This window comes from Zootoca vivipara, chromosome 5 (assembly GCF_965207765.1).
Source record: "Zootoca vivipara chromosome 5, rZooViv2.hap1.1, whole genome shotgun sequence".
Lineage (NCBI taxonomy): Eukaryota > Metazoa > Chordata > Lepidosauria > Squamata > Lacertidae > Zootoca > Zootoca vivipara.
Genome location: NC_142588.1, coordinates 46,147,507 through 46,166,426, shown reverse-complemented (window position 1 = coordinate 46,166,426; position 18,920 = coordinate 46,147,507). Strand labels below are relative to the sequence as shown.

At 42.2% G+C, this 18,920-nt stretch overlaps 1 protein-coding gene across 2 annotated transcripts in view; it reads right to left on the bottom strand.

Moving 5' to 3' along the window:
• HSPA12A (heat shock protein family A (Hsp70) member 12A) overlaps positions 1-18,920 on the bottom strand; it is a 53,650-nt gene that overhangs the window by 12,019 nt on the left and 22,711 nt on the right. For both annotated transcript variants that reach the window (XM_035138289.3, XM_035138290.3), the window contains exon 6: positions 15,069-15,182. In XM_035138289.3, the coding sequence (XP_034994180.1) occupies positions 15,069-15,182 (114 nt within the window). The remainder of the gene's footprint in view (positions 1-15,068; positions 15,183-18,920) is intronic.

Here is an 18,920-nt window from a genome sequence, read left to right as displayed (position 1 = left end):
CTTGCCGACAAAGGTCCGTATAGTTAAAGCTATGGTTTTCCCAGTAGTGATGTATGGAAGTGAGAGCTGGACCATAAAGAAGGCTGATCGCCGAAGAATTGATGCTTTTGAATTATGGTGCTGGAGGAGACTCTTGAGAGTCCCATGGACTGCAAGAAGATCAAACCTATCCATTCTGAAGGAAATCAGCCCTGAGTGCTCCCTGGAAGGACAGATCGTGAAGCTGAGGCTCCAATACTTTGGCCACCTCATGAGAAGAGAAGAATCCTTGGAAAAGACCCTGATGTTGGGAAAGATTGAGGGCACTAGGAGAAGGGGACGACAGAGGACAAGATGGTTGGACAGTGTTCTCGAAGCTACGAACATGAGTTTGACCAAACTGCGGGAGGCAGTGCAAGACAGGAGTGCCTGGCGTGCTATGGTCCATGGGGTCACGAAGAGTCGGACACGACTAAACGACTAAACAACAAATGTATGCTACAGTATACTGTAACATGCCACAGTATTAAGGGTGTGTGTGGAGAGAATCTATCGCAACAGCAAAGAGACAAGTCAGCATATTCAACATGGGAACTCTCAGCATTTGAGTGCTAACCCCTAAAGCAGGGACAGGAAACCTGCAGCCCTGCAGATGTTGCTGGACTACAACTCCCATCATCCTTGACCACTAGAAATGCTGGCTGAGACTGATGGGAGGAGTCCAACAACAAGTGACGGGCCACAGCTTCCCCATTCCTGTCCAGGAAGCAATAAACCACCAAAGAAAAGATGGTCAAATTAGCTCAGCTCAAGTTATAGTGTTGAGTGTTGTGAAGAACTTTGGAAGCAGCTGAACTCCAGACTTGCTAGAGACTTTGAAACAGTAAGGAAGTTGAAGCAAATAACCCTCTCTGGGATCAGAGATTCCTACTGGTAACAACTTTACAGAGTGTGTTTATGCCGTAGGTGTGTGCTTTTGGTGCACAGTAAAAGTGAACTCTGCTAAGCAACTGCTGCATGTGCTGAGCTTAACCACTTGACTGAAGCTTCTGTGGCACATGCACTCAGAACAAACCAAACATGCCTGTGACACCCCCTTCTAAACTTGTTTCATCTCTAGCTCCTGCCTTTCCAGATGCCTCAGAGGGAGAATTTTTATTTTTTGGAAAGCCAAAAAGCAAATGCAGTCCTCACTCTTGTCTTCTGTATCAGGTGAGATTCACGGAAATTGCATCCAGGAGAGTAAGAGAGGTGGTGCCTTGTTGTTGAAAATTCTGTAGTTATTTGAGTGCTTTTGTAATAATCACTGAGTTGAATAATATTTTTTAGGTTAAATTTTGTAGGATCAGAGATATAAAGAAGCAAAGTCTTCAGGATTTGTGGTATTTTGCAGCAATCATACTTTTGAAATGAACTATTTCAACGGAAAATCAAATAATGCTCACTGAATTATGCGTAATATATGGCAGCAGTGGCATTTAGCCCTTCTGCTACCAATTATTTTCATGTCAACATGAATATTGATCTGACAGCTCATCAAGGCTAAGCTGAAAATAAATTCAACCAGTGAAGGCAGTTGAACCAGTTTTTCTCTGACATTTATTTCTGCTCATGTGTGTAAGAGGGAAGTATGCCTGAATTTAGTCTCCTGGGTCCATTTAAACTGGTGGTCTTCAGCTTGTCCTGAGCTCAGACCTGGAACCCTAAACTGCAGCAAGGGGACCCACTTTCAGGAGCTCCAAGTGGGGCCCAGTAGGAAAAGACTGAAGCCCATATATCTGGACCAGAGTGAAGGGACAAAACCTACAGAAAAAACCCTACATTAAGATGTACAACTCTTCCTCCCCATGCCATGTTGCTAGCGATGATCAAAACATATACCTGCCCCAATCCCAACTGCGGTGTATCTTAGGAGACTCTTCTCAAAAAAAGAAAACTGCTTTAAAGCTTTGGTTTTGAAAGTTGTTGAAGAATGTGGTGAAATCAGATCAGGCTGGGAGCTTCCACAGGAAATGGCTTTGAGGAAATCAGTACATGGGAAAAACGGGCATGAAAATTGACCTGGAGTATCAACAAATCATGTTAACTGTGTGAACACATGTGAACAATGTGGGATGCCGACCACTTATTACACTAATACAGAAGCCTAGAGATTGCTTTGCCACTGCATCTATGGGATTTATGATGATTCTGGGGGTGGGGTGGTTGTGCATGTGACGAGCTGAGATACCAAGCATCCCAGCCCAAAAATGAGGCAGCCTGTGCTTTTCCTTGCACCAGGATGCTGCAGAAACCACTGTTTACAGCATTTTGTCCTATTTTGTTTTGACCTTAGGTATACAGTACAAATCCTTTAAGAAAAACCTCTTAACGGCCAGATCAGTAGATTCTGATCCTGTGAGGGGTTTTTTTTTCCTTCCAAAGCTGGAGAGAGCCATTGCTCTACCCAGCAAGAACTCTGTTGCACTGCAGCAGTGTGGCTTTTACTTCTCGCAAACCACAGCTGCTGCAGAAATGCAGACAAGATGCATTGGTCCAATGGATGAAGTCATAGCACTAAGGGCGTAAATCAGTGATGCATTTTATTTTCTTCCATGAAGCGCTGAGGCTCAGTCAAACAGCTTTTATAGATAGCGCTAACAGTTGATAGCTCATTTAGTCTGCATAAGCCTTTCAGTTTCAGAGGTCATATTTTTGCACGACTGCTCTAAAATGTTTCTGGTCATTTACAAGGAGCAACAGCGGGTCCTTCGCTGCTTGAGTACCTAAGCCATTAGCAGTTTGCTGCGCTACATGTACAAATGAAGGACTGGGGGTGTATTCCATTAGCCTGGAACGTATATTTGTGCAAACCTAACCACAGCAATTAGCAAATGTAAATTGAAATTTGTTAGCACGTGCTTCTTGCTCTATGCATTTTAACACCATGATCAATTAAGCTTCCTTAATTAATTATGGCTTCAAAAATGCTGCAATCTTATAGCATATTATAGCTTCATAACAAACATTAGTGCTTATGCAGAAAAGGTAATTTGTAAGTATCAACCAGAAGAATCACATCCACAGGAACTTGCAGTAATAACACCAATCCATTCTTTGACAACAATCTGTCTCTACCAACAAGTGACAATTAAGTGGATTTCTCCATTTCCCCTAATACTGCTAATGTGTCTAATTTGCACTGCTTTTGATATTCTGCAGGCAGAAAATGAAGGCAGGAGTGAGGGATTGCAGCTTTAAATCATCACTTGCCTTTGTTCCCTAATATCTTTTTGCCTTTCTACACCAGATGTAGGAATTAGCAATGAACTGATAACAACTATAATATGTCTGTTGCAAATATCAAATACATTAGCTACTCTCCAAAATACTTCTTTAGCTTCTACTAATAGAAAACACTAAATCAGATATTTGGTGGAAAAACCCCTAGGAATCCTGCATTGAAACATTCCAATTCCTACAAAAAAGGAGAGCTGCCTCTGCAAAGACCAGTCACAAAAATGATTATGTATACAAGCTAAAGGAAGTGCAAACATAGTTCCAGCTTCAGAATTCCACCATATCTTGCCATGAAATTTGGGGGGGGGGGATTCCTGGATCAGTGGCACAAGGGCAGGGGTGCAGAACCTGTAGCCCTCCAGATGTTGATCAACCACAGCTCCCATCATCCCTAGCCACTGGCCATACTGGCTGGGTCTTATGGGAGTTGGGGTCTGTAGTTTGTTCAGGGTGCTGAGAGTTGTTAGGAGACTCCTATTCCCCTCAAAGAGTTATGAATCCCAGAGCTGTTTAACAATCTATCCATGGCAGGGGTCAGCAAACTTTTTCAGCAGGGGGCTGGTCCACTGTCCCTCGGACCTTGTGGGGGGGCCAGACTATATTTTGGAAAAAAAAATATGAACGAATTCCTATGCCTCACAAATAACCCAGAGGTGCATTTTAAATAAAAGGACACATTCTACTCATGTAAAAACATGCTGATTCCTAGAATGTCTGCGGGCCGGATTTAGAAGGCGATTGGGCCGCATCCGGCCCCCGGGCCTTAGTTTGGGACCCTGATCCAGGGAACTCTGGAAACTGCAGTTCTTTTGAAGGGAATAGGGATCTTCTAACAACTCTCAACATCTTTAAGGAACAACACTCCCTGGGATTGTGTGGGGGAAGCCACAGCTGTTTAAAGTGGCATTGTCCTGCTTTAAAGATCTAGTGCAGATAGCATTGGTGTTCAATGCTGTATGTGGCTAGTACAGTGGTACCCCACAAGACGAATGCCTCATGCACCGAAAAAATCACAAAATGAAAGCGTTTTGCGATTTTTTGGATGAAGCCAAATGGCCGTGCTTCGCAAGACGAAGCAGCCTCGCGAGGGGAAGGGAAGGGAAGCCGCCGCCGCCGCCACTTACCTTTAGGACTCCACCGGTGAGGTCCATGGCCGCCGCTTCTGCCTCCTGCGGTGGCGCACCGCTCATGGCGGCCTCCAGCCTCCGCGGCTCCGGCCTTGCCCTCCTCGGCAGCCATGGCGGCTCCTCCCCAGCGGGCTGGCGGGATCCGGCAGGAGCAGCAGCGGGGCTCGCCAGGCAGCCCTTGGCAGGAACAGCGGTGGCGCCTGAAGGAGCAGAGGCTGCGGCGGGAGGAGACCCCTGGGCCTCCTCCTGCTTCCCCCTCCCCAGAGCCTTAAAAACTTCTGGAGTGGCCATGGCGGGCGACTTGGCACCTTTTTTTTGCACTTTCCCCGCTCCCATAGGAACACATTGATTCAATTTCAATGCATTCCTATGGGAAACCGCACTTCACAAGACGAAATTATCGCAACACGAAAAGGCTCGTGGATCGAATTAATTTCGTCTTGCCAGGTACCACTGTATGTCACTAAATATATCCCATTCTAAATAACATTCAAATTACACACACACACACACACACACACACACACACACACACAAATTTAAAAAGAAATAAGATACTTTCTAATTGGTCAGAGTGATGAGCTATCTGTCTGCTTTCAGCAATAACGAAAACCAAAAGTTGGTCTTCCTTCGACTCAAGTTGAGGATGCCATTCTGCTCATGCATATAAAACTTCTTATTTGTTATGTAAGAGAGGAAACTGTTACGAGGCAAAGGAAAAATGTTGCCGTTTAGTCCAAACTATACGATCAGGTACACTGGACATGTTGAAAACAAGGGACAGTGCACTACTTTTCAGGATTGGGTTTCTAATCTGAGGGAAATGGGAAAACAGGATTGGTTTGAAGGGATTGTAGTCTTGCACAAGCAAGACTGATGGGTAGATTAAAAAACTGAAATCCAATTTGCTCTTTGACTGCTAATGACCTATACATAGACCTTTTTGTTCGGATCATCTGTGTTTGTTTTGTTCTGAGGGGTTCCTACTCATTATAACTTCAGTGTGTAGTAAACAACATTCTTCAAGCTTTCTTCATTGCCCCACATAGACTGAAGGGTAAAAGCTAGATAATACAGTTAAGGCAGGAAAACAGATAAACGTGTAACCCCTCAATACCAGTCAGGAGCATTTCCTCAAAAGGAGACTTGCAGAAATTACTGGATAGGATAATTTTCATCAGATTTCTTATCTCCTTTAGCTGTTTCTGGATTAACAGGGTTGAACTTCCTCCCTTCAAAAAACATTACAGCCCCTTCTGCAATATTGTGATTTCCACTGGCATGTGACAGAAATTCCAGGCAGTGCACATGCTGTGGTTGAAGTATTTGTAGTGAAATGGGAGCTGAAAGAATGTCCCCCTTCCGAAAATAAAAAAATAAAAAATTGTCAAGCTGAAGGAAAACCCTTCTGACCAGGAGCATTCAATCCCATTTTCTAAAATCAAGATTCAGCACCTGAAGCTCAGTTCAAGGAAGAGGCAACACCAGAGAATTCAAAGACCATCCATCATTTTATAGTGGATATTTGACAGGAAGTCTGAAGCCTTTTTAAAAAGTTTCAGAGCAAAAGATCAAAATAAACAAAAAGCCAACCAATTCTTAGGGGTGCTGAATTTTTTTTTTACAATGTTTCCTGAAGTGTTTTGAATGTAGGGAAGGGAAGGGGAACCTGTGCTCCTCCAGCTGTTGCTGGACTCCAGCTCCCATCAGCCCCAGGAAGCATGGCCAATGGTCAGGGATGATGGTAGTTAGAGGTCAACAATATCCCATCAAACTCCCATCATCCCTTACTGTTGGCCATGCTTCCTGGGAGTTATAGGCCAACAATATCTGGTGAACCACAGCTTTCCATATCCCTTCTTCAGGGAGAAAAGATGAAGCAAGCAATCACAACAGGACACAAGAATATTCTGGCTAGCTCCTAATGAAAGAATGCAAACTTGCCAAAATTTCTCAAGCAAATATATGCAGATGTAATTTGTGTGTGTGTCCATTATGATCCCTTTCATTAGCCTTTTCATGTGAATAATCTTCTTCTTGCCCATCCTTTCTTAAAGATGCACTAAGATATATCTTAGTATGCTAGCAGCCACAAGTATGAAAGACAACATCATGCTACACAGCATTACTGCTTTGGAAAGTATCTGTGGAAGATGCCATTATCTTTAAGTACATGGGGGGTGTAATTGCTTGTGTAGCCCACCTTTATAGGACTTTGTCATATTGTAGACTATGTGCCTAGAAGCAAACATATCCTGGGTAGCAAAAAAACCATTTTATTACTAGTAGATAAACAGGGATGCCTTTTTTATTTAGTGTGGGGTATGTGTATGGACAACTTCCACAAACTGACAAGTGCCATTGTGGCTCACTATAACTAATACATTGCTATGGAAGTCACGCAAAATATACTTCCTTCTCTTCCAGCTGCACCTTCTGCCAAATATATTTTTCAGACATAAGATGACTTGTTTTTCTTAAATCTGCTTATTTGAATGTAGAATACTATTAGTCTGGAGTAGTAGTTTTAAAATACGTTTCAGTGTGCTCAGTGTGACCTATGTGAGCATTTTCACCCCTCCCATTCTGAAAATCTGGTGATATCTGCTGTTGGGAGGGAACAGTTAGGAATTGTTACTTTGTTGTTTTTCATTCCTGACTCTGCTCTCTGCGTGTGCTGTGTGCAGTTTAATATCTTCTGTAGACAAGATGGCTAAGTGAGAGGCTGTAACACTCACAAAGCCAGATCTGTAAATATGCAGTAGTTAATAGAAATAAATGAGGAATGTTTTGAAACCTCTACAAATGCTTCTGCTGTTCACTGCTGATTTGGTGCTCATAAAGCCCAGTTATGAGTCCATGATTCCCGGGTGTATGCTGAAGGTGTTCCAGACGTCCTGCCCAGGCATAGGGGCCTAAGAAGACCTGGACAGATCCTGGCATTTACCCACATATGGTAGCAGGCGGATGGTTGCTGGTAGCAGACTGGTGGTTGCAGATGGCTATTGATGGTTGGATAATTGGATGTTTCTGATCCATTTCCATCTGATGCTGCACATCGGAGTTGAGCTGTGAGCTGAAGCTGTTTTTCAAGCTGCTGTTTGATTTACAGAAAGGTATGTTGCTGGCTGCCAGGAAGACAGCAGAGACGCTTTTCCAGTTTGCCTGTTAATTGTGCTGAGTGGGGAGAGAAGTTGCTGAGAGAGTCAAGAGTATTTGGGGTGCATGAAGGGAAGTGTCTTGCTGTTAACTAAACACAGGCATGGCTTCTGCACATTCTGGCCAGATGTCTCTATCTTTTCCTCTCCTTACACCAGAGACCTATCCTACATGGCAGGTCAAAATGAAAGCACTTTTACAAAGGGAAAAGCTTTACCATATTATAGAAGATGACCCCCCTAATGAGGATGATGATGGATGGCCAGCGTGGCATGAGGCAGACATGAGAGCCAGGGGGACAATTATTCTGAGTGTCCAGGACCAGTTGTTGGTCAACTTGGAGAACCAGCAGACTGCACGGGCTGTTTGGAATAAACTTCGAGATATGCATCTAAGACAAAATGCAGGATCCAGTGTGCTTTTCTTTAAAAAGCTGTGTAGGCTGGAATTGCAGAAAGATGGTGATTTGCCCAGCCATCTAGCCCAATTAAAACGTCTCAGACAGGATCTTGTCCAGCGAGACTTAAATATTTCAGAAGCTGTTTTTGCAATGCTTATCATAAACAGTTTGGATGAATCTTATGATGCTGTAGCTGCTCAATTGTCGTCTTTGCCCAATGACCGTCTAACAGAAGATTATGTGTCTAGCGTGCTCTTGAATGAGTGGGATCGCAGACAGACTGCTAGAGAAAGCAGGGACAAGGCTGTTGGAAATGCCTACAAGCCTTCAACAGGGGAAAGTGAAAGTGTTGCAAAAGCTCTTAAAATGCGCCGCTGTTTTTCTTGCGGAGAGGTCGGCCATTTTAAAAATCAGTGTAAAAACTCTTCAAAGAAGAAGGGCAACTTCAAAGGCAAAGGGGGAGGAGGCCGAAAACCCCAAGGGCCAGCTGCATCAAAGGCTTTGATTTCACGCAGTTCTAATCAACTCACACGTTCTGTTTTTGTTGTCGACTCAGGAGCCACAAGGCACGTGGCCAATGATAAAAATCTCTTTCTTCATCTTGAGAAACAGGGAGGAGCAATTCATCAAGCGGATGGAACGACTATTAAAAGTTTGGCTCAGGGAACGGTTTCTTTGCAGAGCCTTAATGCAACAGTTAAAAATGTTATGTATGCTCCTCATTTGCAGGATAATCTCTTGAGTGTTTCTCAGCTAGACGCTCAAGGATTTAAAGTGGTGTTTGCAAACTCTCGGTGTGAAATTCTTCGAGACAACAAACTCATTCTTTATGCTAAGTGTGTTGATGGTTTATATGTATTGCCTTTTGTTACAGGTACAGCTGCTGGAGCAACTAAAGAAACTGAAAAGGCGTGCTGTAATATATCAGTAGATAAGAATGAGAAATTGCATAACCATTGTATTCATGATTATCATCGTTTGTTTGGTCATTTGCATTTCCAGGCAGTAGGTAAAATGCAAAATATGGTTGAGGGCATGAAAGTTCAAAAGTGTCCTTATCATATGAAATGTGTCTCATGTGCAGAGAACAAAATTAAGCAAGCTCCCAAAGGTACAAAATCTGGGAGGGAGGTTAAGAAACCTTATGAGATTGTGCATGCAGACTTGGTTGGACCTCTAGCGCTCTCTAGAGGAAACTCATGTTATTTTTTGGTTCTGATAGATGCCTATTCTAGATATGTTTGGGTCTATATGTTACAAAAGAAGTCTGAAGCCTTCTCTAAGTTTCAAAAATTTTGTGCATGGCTCAGGAATGTTCACGATGAGCATGTACGTTGTCTTTTCACTGACAGGGGTGGAGAATTTTGTTCAGAACAGTTTGAAAACTTTACTGCAGAACAGGGCATAGAGCACATGACTGCCACGCCCAGATCTCCATGGCAGAATGGTTTATGTGAAAGAGTAAACCAGACCTTGCAACAAGGAATTAAAACTCTGTTGCATGATTCAGGCCTACCCAACCCCTTTTGGGCTGAAGCTCTATCGTGTTTCACCTATATTTACAACCGCAGATATCAATCAGCCATTGATTGCACCCCATACGAAATGCTGTTCAAAAGGAAACCGTTTGTAAAACATTTAAAAATTTTCGGTTCTGAAGTTTGGGTGCATACTCTGCAAGGTGACAAATTGAGCAAATCTGGTCAACATGGCATTTTTCTAGGTTATGAAAAAGGTTCCTATCGTGTGCTGATGACAGACACAAACACAATTAGGCTGACCAGAAGCATGGATTGTAATCCAAAATGGGACAAAGTTGGCATTTTTCAATGTCATCCCATTTCAGATGATGAGGTGGTTAAACCAATTAACAAAGAGGCAAAACCTGTAATTGATGCTGATGGTAGCACAGATTCTGACACTGATACAGATGATCAGAATGAAAAGACCTCTTTTAAGAAATCAGATGGGTCTGACACTGATCTAGAGGTAGAATCTTTGCCAGATACAGGTCACCATTCTCCCAAGGAGGAGGAACCAGACCCAGAGGATCCCAGAGTATTGCGTAGATCTGAGAGAACTACCAAGGGACAAGCACCTAAACGATTTTCTAAAGAATTTGCTAAAGCTGCTATTTCAGATATGGCTGCCACTAGCAACACAAACTCAGTTTTTGAACCAACTAACTACAAAGAGGTTCAAAATTTACCTGAAAAAGATGCCGAACCTTGGCTTAACGCCATGAAAGCTGAATTGAATTCCCTAAAGCAAAATGACACGTGGGAATTGGTTCCAGTAGAACCAGGCATGAAACTTGTAGACAGCAGGTGGATTTACAAAACCAAGACTGATCAGACTGGTAAAGTGGTCAGATATAAAGCCAGATTAGTTGCACGTGGTTTTTCTCAAGTTCCTGATCAGGACTATCATGAGACATATTCACCGACAGTCAAATTTGAGACAGTTAGGCTGTTGATGAAAATTGCTGCAGAAGAGGGCATGACCATATCTCATCACGACGTAAATACTGCGTTTTTGTACGGAGTTCTCAATGAGAGTATTTACATGTCACCGCCAGATGGAGTGCAGATAAAAAAAGGAATGGTGTGTAAATTAAAAAAATCCTTGTATGGTCTAAAACAAAGCGCTCGATGCTGGCACACTAAACTGACAGAAGTGCTGTTTTCCTTAGGTTTCAAGCAAGGAAAGGCTGATTCTTGTGTTTTTGTTAAAGAATCTAACCAGCACAAATTGTACTGCATTTGTTTTGTGGATGATATTTTGTTTTTCTGGAAGGATGCAAATATTTACAAAACCACTCTTGCAAAACTGCAAAAGCATTTTGATATGAAAGACCTAGGGGAAGTCAGCAATTATCTCTCACTGGAAGTAGAGAGAAATAAGCAAGGTGATGTTTTGCTGCATCAATCACGTAAGATCAATGATGTGATTGAAAAATTAAATCTGACAGATGCCAATTCTGTAGACACCCCCATGGTCACAGGGTACCAACATGATACTAATGCTAATGTTTTTCCTGACACTACATTGTTCAGAAGTGTTTTGGGTAAACTTAGTTTTATAGCAAGGTGCACAAGACCAGACATTGCTGTTAGCGTAAATTTGCTCAGCAGATATGTAAATCAACCTACAGTGCAAGACTGGAAGGCACTGAAACGCATAGTTAGGTATTTAAAAGGCACTATGCATTACAGGTTGAAGCTTACTAGCCAAAAATCTGGAGGTCTTGAGATCTATGCCGATGCCAGTTTTGGTAGTGATACAACTGATGGCAAGAGCACCTCAGGTGTGTGTTATTTGTACAATCAGTGCCTATTTGATTGGTCTTGTAAGAAACAGGCAACAATAAGCATGAGTTCATGTGAAGCAGAACTCAACGCTTTAAATTTTTCCCTCATGAATGTAGAGTGGTTGTTGCAACTATGTGAGGATATGAGAGTAAAAATTTGTTGTCCAGTTCAAGTTTATCAGGACAACAAAGCCTGCATAGAACTAATCCATTCAGAAGGGTGCAAGCAAAGAACAAAACATTTGCTAATCAAATTGCACCGTGCCAGAGAATGCATTCAGAAAGGAGTTGTAAAAGTCTCATATATGCCAGGGAAAGAAATACCTGCTGATGCTTTGACTAAAGCTGTTAATAAGGAACAACTTGGTATATATGTAAAGAAATTGCTTTTGTGCTAGATTTTCATAATGGTCAGAATGAAAAGGGGGAGGTTGTGAGCATTTTCACCCCTCCCATTCTGAAAATCTGGTGATATCTGCTGTTGGGAGGGAACAGTTAGGAATTGTTACTTTGTTGTTTTTCATTCCTGACTCTGCTCTCTGCGTGTGCTGTGTGCAGTTTAATATCTTCTGTAGACAAGATGGCTAAGTGAGAGGCTGTAACACTCACAAAGCCAGATCTGTAAATATGCAGTAGTTAATAGAAATAAATGAGGAATGTTTTGAAACCTCTACAAATGCTTCTGCTGTTCACTGCTGATTTGGTGCTCATAAAGCCCAGTTATGAGTCCATGATTCCCGGGTGTATGCTGAAGGTGTTCCAGACGTCCTGCCCAGGCATAGGGGCCTAAGAAGACCTGGACAGATCCTGGCATTTACCCACAACCTATATCTGTCCTTTGGGATCATAAATCACTGTACTGTCGACTGCTAGTCCACAGCATCTCCTTCCTTCTTTTAGTGCTATCTCCCCAGTATCAGAATTTCTTATCTTAGTTCCTCCCTCCCATCCATTTCTATTCCACTTTTCATCCCCAAAAGGTACAGAAAGTAGCTTACAACAATACACAACAGAACTGTAGATATGAACTGCTACGGCTTTTGTGGAGTCACCTCCCTACGATTTCTTCCTAAGCTCTCTTTCATTGCTATTTATTGATCTGTTTGGTAAACACACAATCACAGACAAAAAAAAATTACCACAGATGCAGACATTAGTCAACAACATTCCATTGCGCCACAGATGGGAAATGCTGCTAGAACATTAGTCTACTTTTCTCCTTCGGCTATTAGATACCATTCCACAGGTACACATGCACACAAACAACAGGCAAGCGACAACAGACAAAGATAATACACGAGTCTCTAATGTTTCAGCTTTACCTACAACCGTGTCCTTCCATGAGAACCTTTAAGTGATTTGCTTCTGGCACTAGCATTAGCAATCCCACACTATAGACTGTTGAGAAAAATGTTGCTCAACATTAGAGACAAGTACAAGATATTCAAAGTGATTGTGGGGGTCTAAACAGCATTTTAAGGGGTTACTCAAAATACCCAAACATTTAGAAAACATGCATTGCATAGTTGTACTGCCGCTTAGGGTGGCCAAGTGCAAAAAGAGAACACGGATTCCGCTCCATATAATAGGGAATTTCCTCTTCAATACTTCTGCTGAGGAGGGAATTTTGCCTTCACAAAGGATGCATGGATCCTGCCCTCTTTTACACCTGACCACCCTACTACCAGTGGATTGTGTAATTCTTCCTAGCTGCACACAATCAAATACGAGAAATCCTAGTGGGAAAATAGTATGCACATATGGCAAAGACAAACAGGTCTAAAATAAAGGATAAGGGGCACATTTATGTCTGAATAAAATCACTTAGCTGAAGCAGGCTTGGACCCAACAAAGGATCATCAATTTCTTGTCTTTGGAATTATTAAGCATTGAAGAAGGAAGTGATCAAAAGGTGAGAGGGTTGGCATGTGCTTCTTTAAGCTACAGAGTGAGCACCACCTTCCTTTCCCCTCATTTCTACATCACACCTTTTGCCATTTATTGCCATCTTAGCAACATAGGAAGCTGCCTTATGCCGAGTCAAATATTATTCCAGGCACCTCAGTTTTCAGTGCTGGCTGGCAGCAGATGTCCAAGGTTTCATGCAAGCATCTCTTCCATTCCTATATGGGGATGCCAGGGATTGGACCAGAGACCTTCCACATGCGAAGTAGCAGCACACTACTGAGCTAAGGCCCTGAAAAAGACTCAGGTGGGTCATGAGACCATGTGAAGTATGACCATGAAACAGGTGCTTGTGCATGCAGATACATCTTCCCATTCTCTTCTGTATTCTGGTTTCAGAAACCAAAATATAATCCCTGTGGAGTTGCATTCCCAACTGTCAGTGAGCGGGAATTTTGCAAATTACACAGTTCCCTCCACCATAGTTTCTTCCAGCCCCTGTGTTACCTTCAATGCCCCCCACCAAATAATGTCCATTATCTCAATCTCCATCAATAATTCCAAATTTTGCACAACCCTCCCTCCCCACTGGAATAAAGAGGAAAGTCAAGGTAGGCAATCATGACTAATTTGGTTTGACTACAAAATTATTCTTTCTGGTTTGAGAATTTGGCATTTCTGAGTAATAATAATTTATTTAATAATAATAATAATAATTTATTATTTATACCCTGCCCATCTGGCTAGGTTTCCCCAGCCACTCTGGGCAGCTAGAAATTCTAGGCAGAGTAGAAATTTAGACACATTTTCTGCTCACTAGACACAGGCCTTTCACCCAAGTCAAACCATTGGCCCATCTAACTATTGCCTACATAGACAATAAGCAGCTCTCTGGGGTTTCTGTCAGGGAACATTCCCAGACCTACCTGGAGGTATCATGGATTAAACCTGAGACCTAATGCTTGCAAATGTTTTGCCACAGAGCTACATCACTTCTATTTTGATTTCTTGATCAAAAGCATCATGAAGGATCTGAGACTTACTATGGGGATTTAATAATGCTGGATGCTCCTACCGTTCAAACACTCCCTCTACCAACATGATTGGAAGCTGCACAGGACCAAGTATTATTCCCTCTCCATCGGCCTGCTTGCTTTAACTAACTTTCATTTTAAAAGGGAAAACACTCCAATTTGGGGAGTCAGAAAAGAATGCAAACCAACCAGTCCTAACTAGAATGCGTGATTGTTTAATTCCCTTTGTGTTCTCCTGCCTGTCACACACCTTTCACCCTAATCAGGTCCTTCCTGGAAGTGTTTTGTGCATTATGTGTCTGCATGAACCATTAAATCTCAATTTAAATGCTAATCTGCCTTGCTTGCAGGCAGGGGTTGTCCTGCCAATGATGCATGATGTCATTTTTCTAAGCCAGCTCCCAATTGGCTTTTCACAGGCCCTACCTCTTGCAATTATATATTTCAGTGACTGGTTCATGTTCCAATGGGGGAGGCAGGATACTCTTTAAAAGGCAGCACTTTGATGGTCATGAAAATCAGATGGCCTTTTTTTTTTCCTGGGTCCAGACTGCTGTAAAAGTTCCTGTCTGGTTTTATTCTGAAGAACAACTGCTTTTTTCTGCTTCTAAGTCTGTGGGTGTGGCTGCAACTTAAGAAAGTCTGCAACTTAAGAAAGTTTGTGCCCATCAGAGTAGGGAGCTGCTTAGAAACATCTTATTTCCTTCTGCATTTTGGATTCCAAATGAAACAACTCCTCAACAATAAACCTACTTTTTGTGATTTTTTTTTAAAGAAAAACTTAACAAGAGAATTGACTGAGGATGCACAGTTCGGAGGCTGTAAAAGCTTCCCTCTGCCTGCTATTTTGGCTGATGGTCACCTTCAATACTTACCTTGTACGCAGCTTGCCTCATAAACTGCTTTGCCGGCTGCTTCCAGATAGCTGGCACCGTGATGACCCAGCGCACTTCTGAGTTTTCAAACCCGGAGTCCTGATCACTCAGCTCCTGGAATAAAAGAAAGCAAACTTGTGGTGAGAGGCAAAATTGACACCAGCTGTTTCTAGAAGTGATGTTGTTTCCCAGTGGCTCCTGTGAAAATAATTTGACACTTTTCATGGTTTCTGTTGCTATGTCTATGTCAGGCTGTTTAAATAACTGGCTGACATGCCAAGAATGCATAGAATGTTGAAACCTGGGTTTCAGTTACACCTTCAAGGAGGTCCATAGGAAAACATACCATGATGAAGGGCAAGTTCTTCATCTTACACAAACAAAACCAGGCAAATACAAGAGCGTACCTTATGCCTTTGTAGTAAAAGTGGTAGGTTGCTCTAAATTGATGCTCCTAAGCATTAATCATATTTGCTGTGTTGAAGAGGCATGGGAATGTTCCCTTAGTTTAGACATGATATGGGGAAAGGCTCTGCCGCTATAAGCTCTATAGCATGGGTAGGCAAACTAAGGCCCAGGGGCTGGATCCGGCCCAATCGCCTTCTAAATCCGGCCTGTGGGTGGTCCGGGAACCAGTGTGTTTTTACAAGAGTAGAATGTGTCCTTTTACTTAAAATGCACCTCTGCGTTATTTGTGGAGCCTGCCTGGTGTTTTTGCATGAGTAGAATGTGTGTGTGTTTTTAAAATGCATCTCTGGGTTATTTGTGGGGCATAGGAATTCATTATTTTTTTCAAAATACAGTCCGCCATCCGCCCCCCAAGGTCTGAGGGACAGTGGACTGGCTCCCTGCTGAACTTTTTTGCTGACCCCTGCTCTATAGCTTATTAAAAATGGCATCTGCTTAGCTTTTGTAACTTAGTACTTGGTACCCATGATCAACTTGAGGAGGTCTATGAATGTGCCACATTTCAAACCAATCTAATAAAAATGGCCTTAGGTCCAGCATGTTTGAAAGTGTTTCTAGAGCAAAAAGGCGGCACCAAATGGTGTTTTAAAGTGAGGAAAGGGTACAGGGAGAAAAGTTCTCCCCTCTCCCCATGGTCCCAATAATAACAGAAACAGTTAATGGATTCTTCAATCTGCTGCCAGATTGCTGGCTGTAAAGAGTTTTCATCAATTTAACTGTATCTTGGTTTGTTTCTGCCCTTCATTTAAGCAAGTGCCATATATTTTAATTCTATGTATGTTAGAAATTGTATGGTTTTGGTTATTTGTTTTCATTGGGTTTGCGGCTATATAATAAAATGTGTTGTCATATATATTGAAGTTTGGTATGACTATGGCATTTATAAAGACCCTGCATGTATCAATGATGCTTAGGAAGACCCTGCAGTTGTGGAACTGTTGCAGTGGTGAACCTCCTCAGTTACATACTATTTTGTTCTTGGTTTTATACAAGCTCCCTCATGTTTCTTCCTCATCCTGATAGTACTTGCCAATAGAGCTATCTTGTTATAAAACAGTTTCTGCTGAAACACAAGCCAATAACCAACAAGGGTGGGCTCACTTTGTGCTGGCAACCATTCCGATGAATCATAATGCTGTCAAAATGAATGTGGTATGTTGCTATGTCAATCCTTTGTAGGAATCCTTGCATCATGACTTTCATTTGGGTTATGTGCTATTTGGGATAATTGTCGCCATTTGTATGAAGGTAAAGGGACCCCTGACCGTTAGGTCCAGTTGTGGATGACTCTGGGGTTGCGGCGCTCATCTCGCTTTATTGGCCAAGGGAGCCGGCGTACAGCTTCTGGGTCATGTGGCCAGCATGACTAAGCCGCTTCTGGCGAACCAGAGCAGTGCACGGAAACGCTGTTTACCTTCCCACCGGAGCAGTAACTATTTATCTACTTGCACTTTGACGTGCTTTCTTTCTTTTTCTTTTTTGATTTTTAAAAGACTTTATTTATTTATTTTAAAACATACACAGTAATAAAAGGAAAAGAAATAAACACAACAAACACAACTTAAAGTTTAAAGTATATTTCAAATTATGATTTAAAAGAAAATGTATATAAGATGCAATATAGGTGGTATCTAACACTGGCAAGATTGGCGAAAATGTACAAAGGAAGTAATAATATTTGTTGGAGGTGTAAAGAGGAAGTTGGCACTTACTTAAATGTATGGTGGCATTGTAAAAAAAATTTAAAAATTTGGGATGAAATATGTAAAGAATTTAAAAACATAGTTAAGTATTCGTTTAGAAAAGATCCAGAAATATTCCTTTCGGGAATGCTATATGAAGAAATAAAAGCAAGAGATAGATGTATATTGATGCATGCGACAGTATCTGGCAGACTCCTGATTGCAAGAAATTGGAAAAGTGATAAAGTTCCAAGTAAAGAAGATTGGCTAATTAAATTAACAATATATCAAAACTTAGCAATAAAAGTTGGGGTACTGAAAGGGTTAAGTGAAGAGAAAGCAGGAAAGGATTGGAAATTATTTAAACAATATCTAAAGAAACAGGTAGAGAAAGCGAATCTTGTAGCAGAGGTATGAAGGGCACAAAAAGCAAAAAAGAAAAAGAGAAAAGAAAATTATAATAAAGTATGCAATTTACCAAGGAAACATAAATCAGTATATAGGAGAGGTTGGAAGTCACAAGCGGTGGAGGGGGTGGTGGTGGTGGGGTGTAGCTTTTCAGATTTTTGTTAATTTTCAGGATGTCCTTGTTTATTATACATATGATTTAATTTTGTGTTATCTTTATGTATATATGATTTGGATTTAAATTTTTGTTTACACTTATTCTTTGTTTGTATGTTTTTCGTTCAAGATTTTATGTTGTGTTTGTTGTGTTTATTCACTTTGACGTGCTTTCGAACGGCTAGGTTGGCAGGAGCAGGGACCGAGCAACGGGAGCACCCCGTCACAGGGATTCGAACCGCCGACCTTCTGATCAGCAAGCCCTAGGCTCTATGGTTTAGACCACAGCGCCACCCATGTCCCTATTTGTATATATATTTGTAATTGTATGGTGTGCTGGCTGTTTTGGTGTAAACAAGAAAATTATTTTATTTGAAAAGAAGGTACTAGGGATGTTCTAAGGGACCCAGGTGGCGCTGTGGTTAAACCACTGAGCCTAGGGCTTGCTGATCAGAAGGTCGGCGGTTCGAATCCCTGTGACGGGGTGAGCTCCCGTTGCTTGGTCCCAGCTCCTGCCAACCTAGCAGTTCGAAAGCATGTCAAAATGCAAGTAGATAAATAGGAACCGCTACAACGGGAAGGTAAACGGTGTTTCCATGTGCTGCTCTGGTTTGCCAGAAGCGGCTTTGTCATGCTGGCCACATGACCTGGATGCTATACGCCGGCTCCCTCGGCCAATAATGCGAGATGAGCGCGCAACCCCAGAGTCGGTCACGGGGTCCCTTTACCTTCACATTTTTAGGGATGTTCTACAAGCAAATCACATCCCGAGTTTGGTATTCCTGCCATTGGGTAGCATATTTTTTTCTATCTTTCTTGCTGTAGTTGTGGGTGGGGGAAAGGGGCAAGAGAATAAATAAGCCTACTCAAAGCACACACAAAAGCAGAGTAGATTAATTTTCTAACAATCTGCTTATTTAAGCTTGACAAACATGAGGCTCTTAATATCAGGGTTGTGGGTTTGAGCCCCAAAATGGGCAAGGGATTCCTGCATTGCAGGGGGTTGGACTAGATGACCCTCAGGATCCCTTCCAACTCTACGATTCTATAATGTAGAGCTGGCTCTGCTGCAGACTAGCCTTGAACACTACATGAGCGCCTGCTCTGTGACAAAGAGTTGGAACCGTGGCTGGCCCGT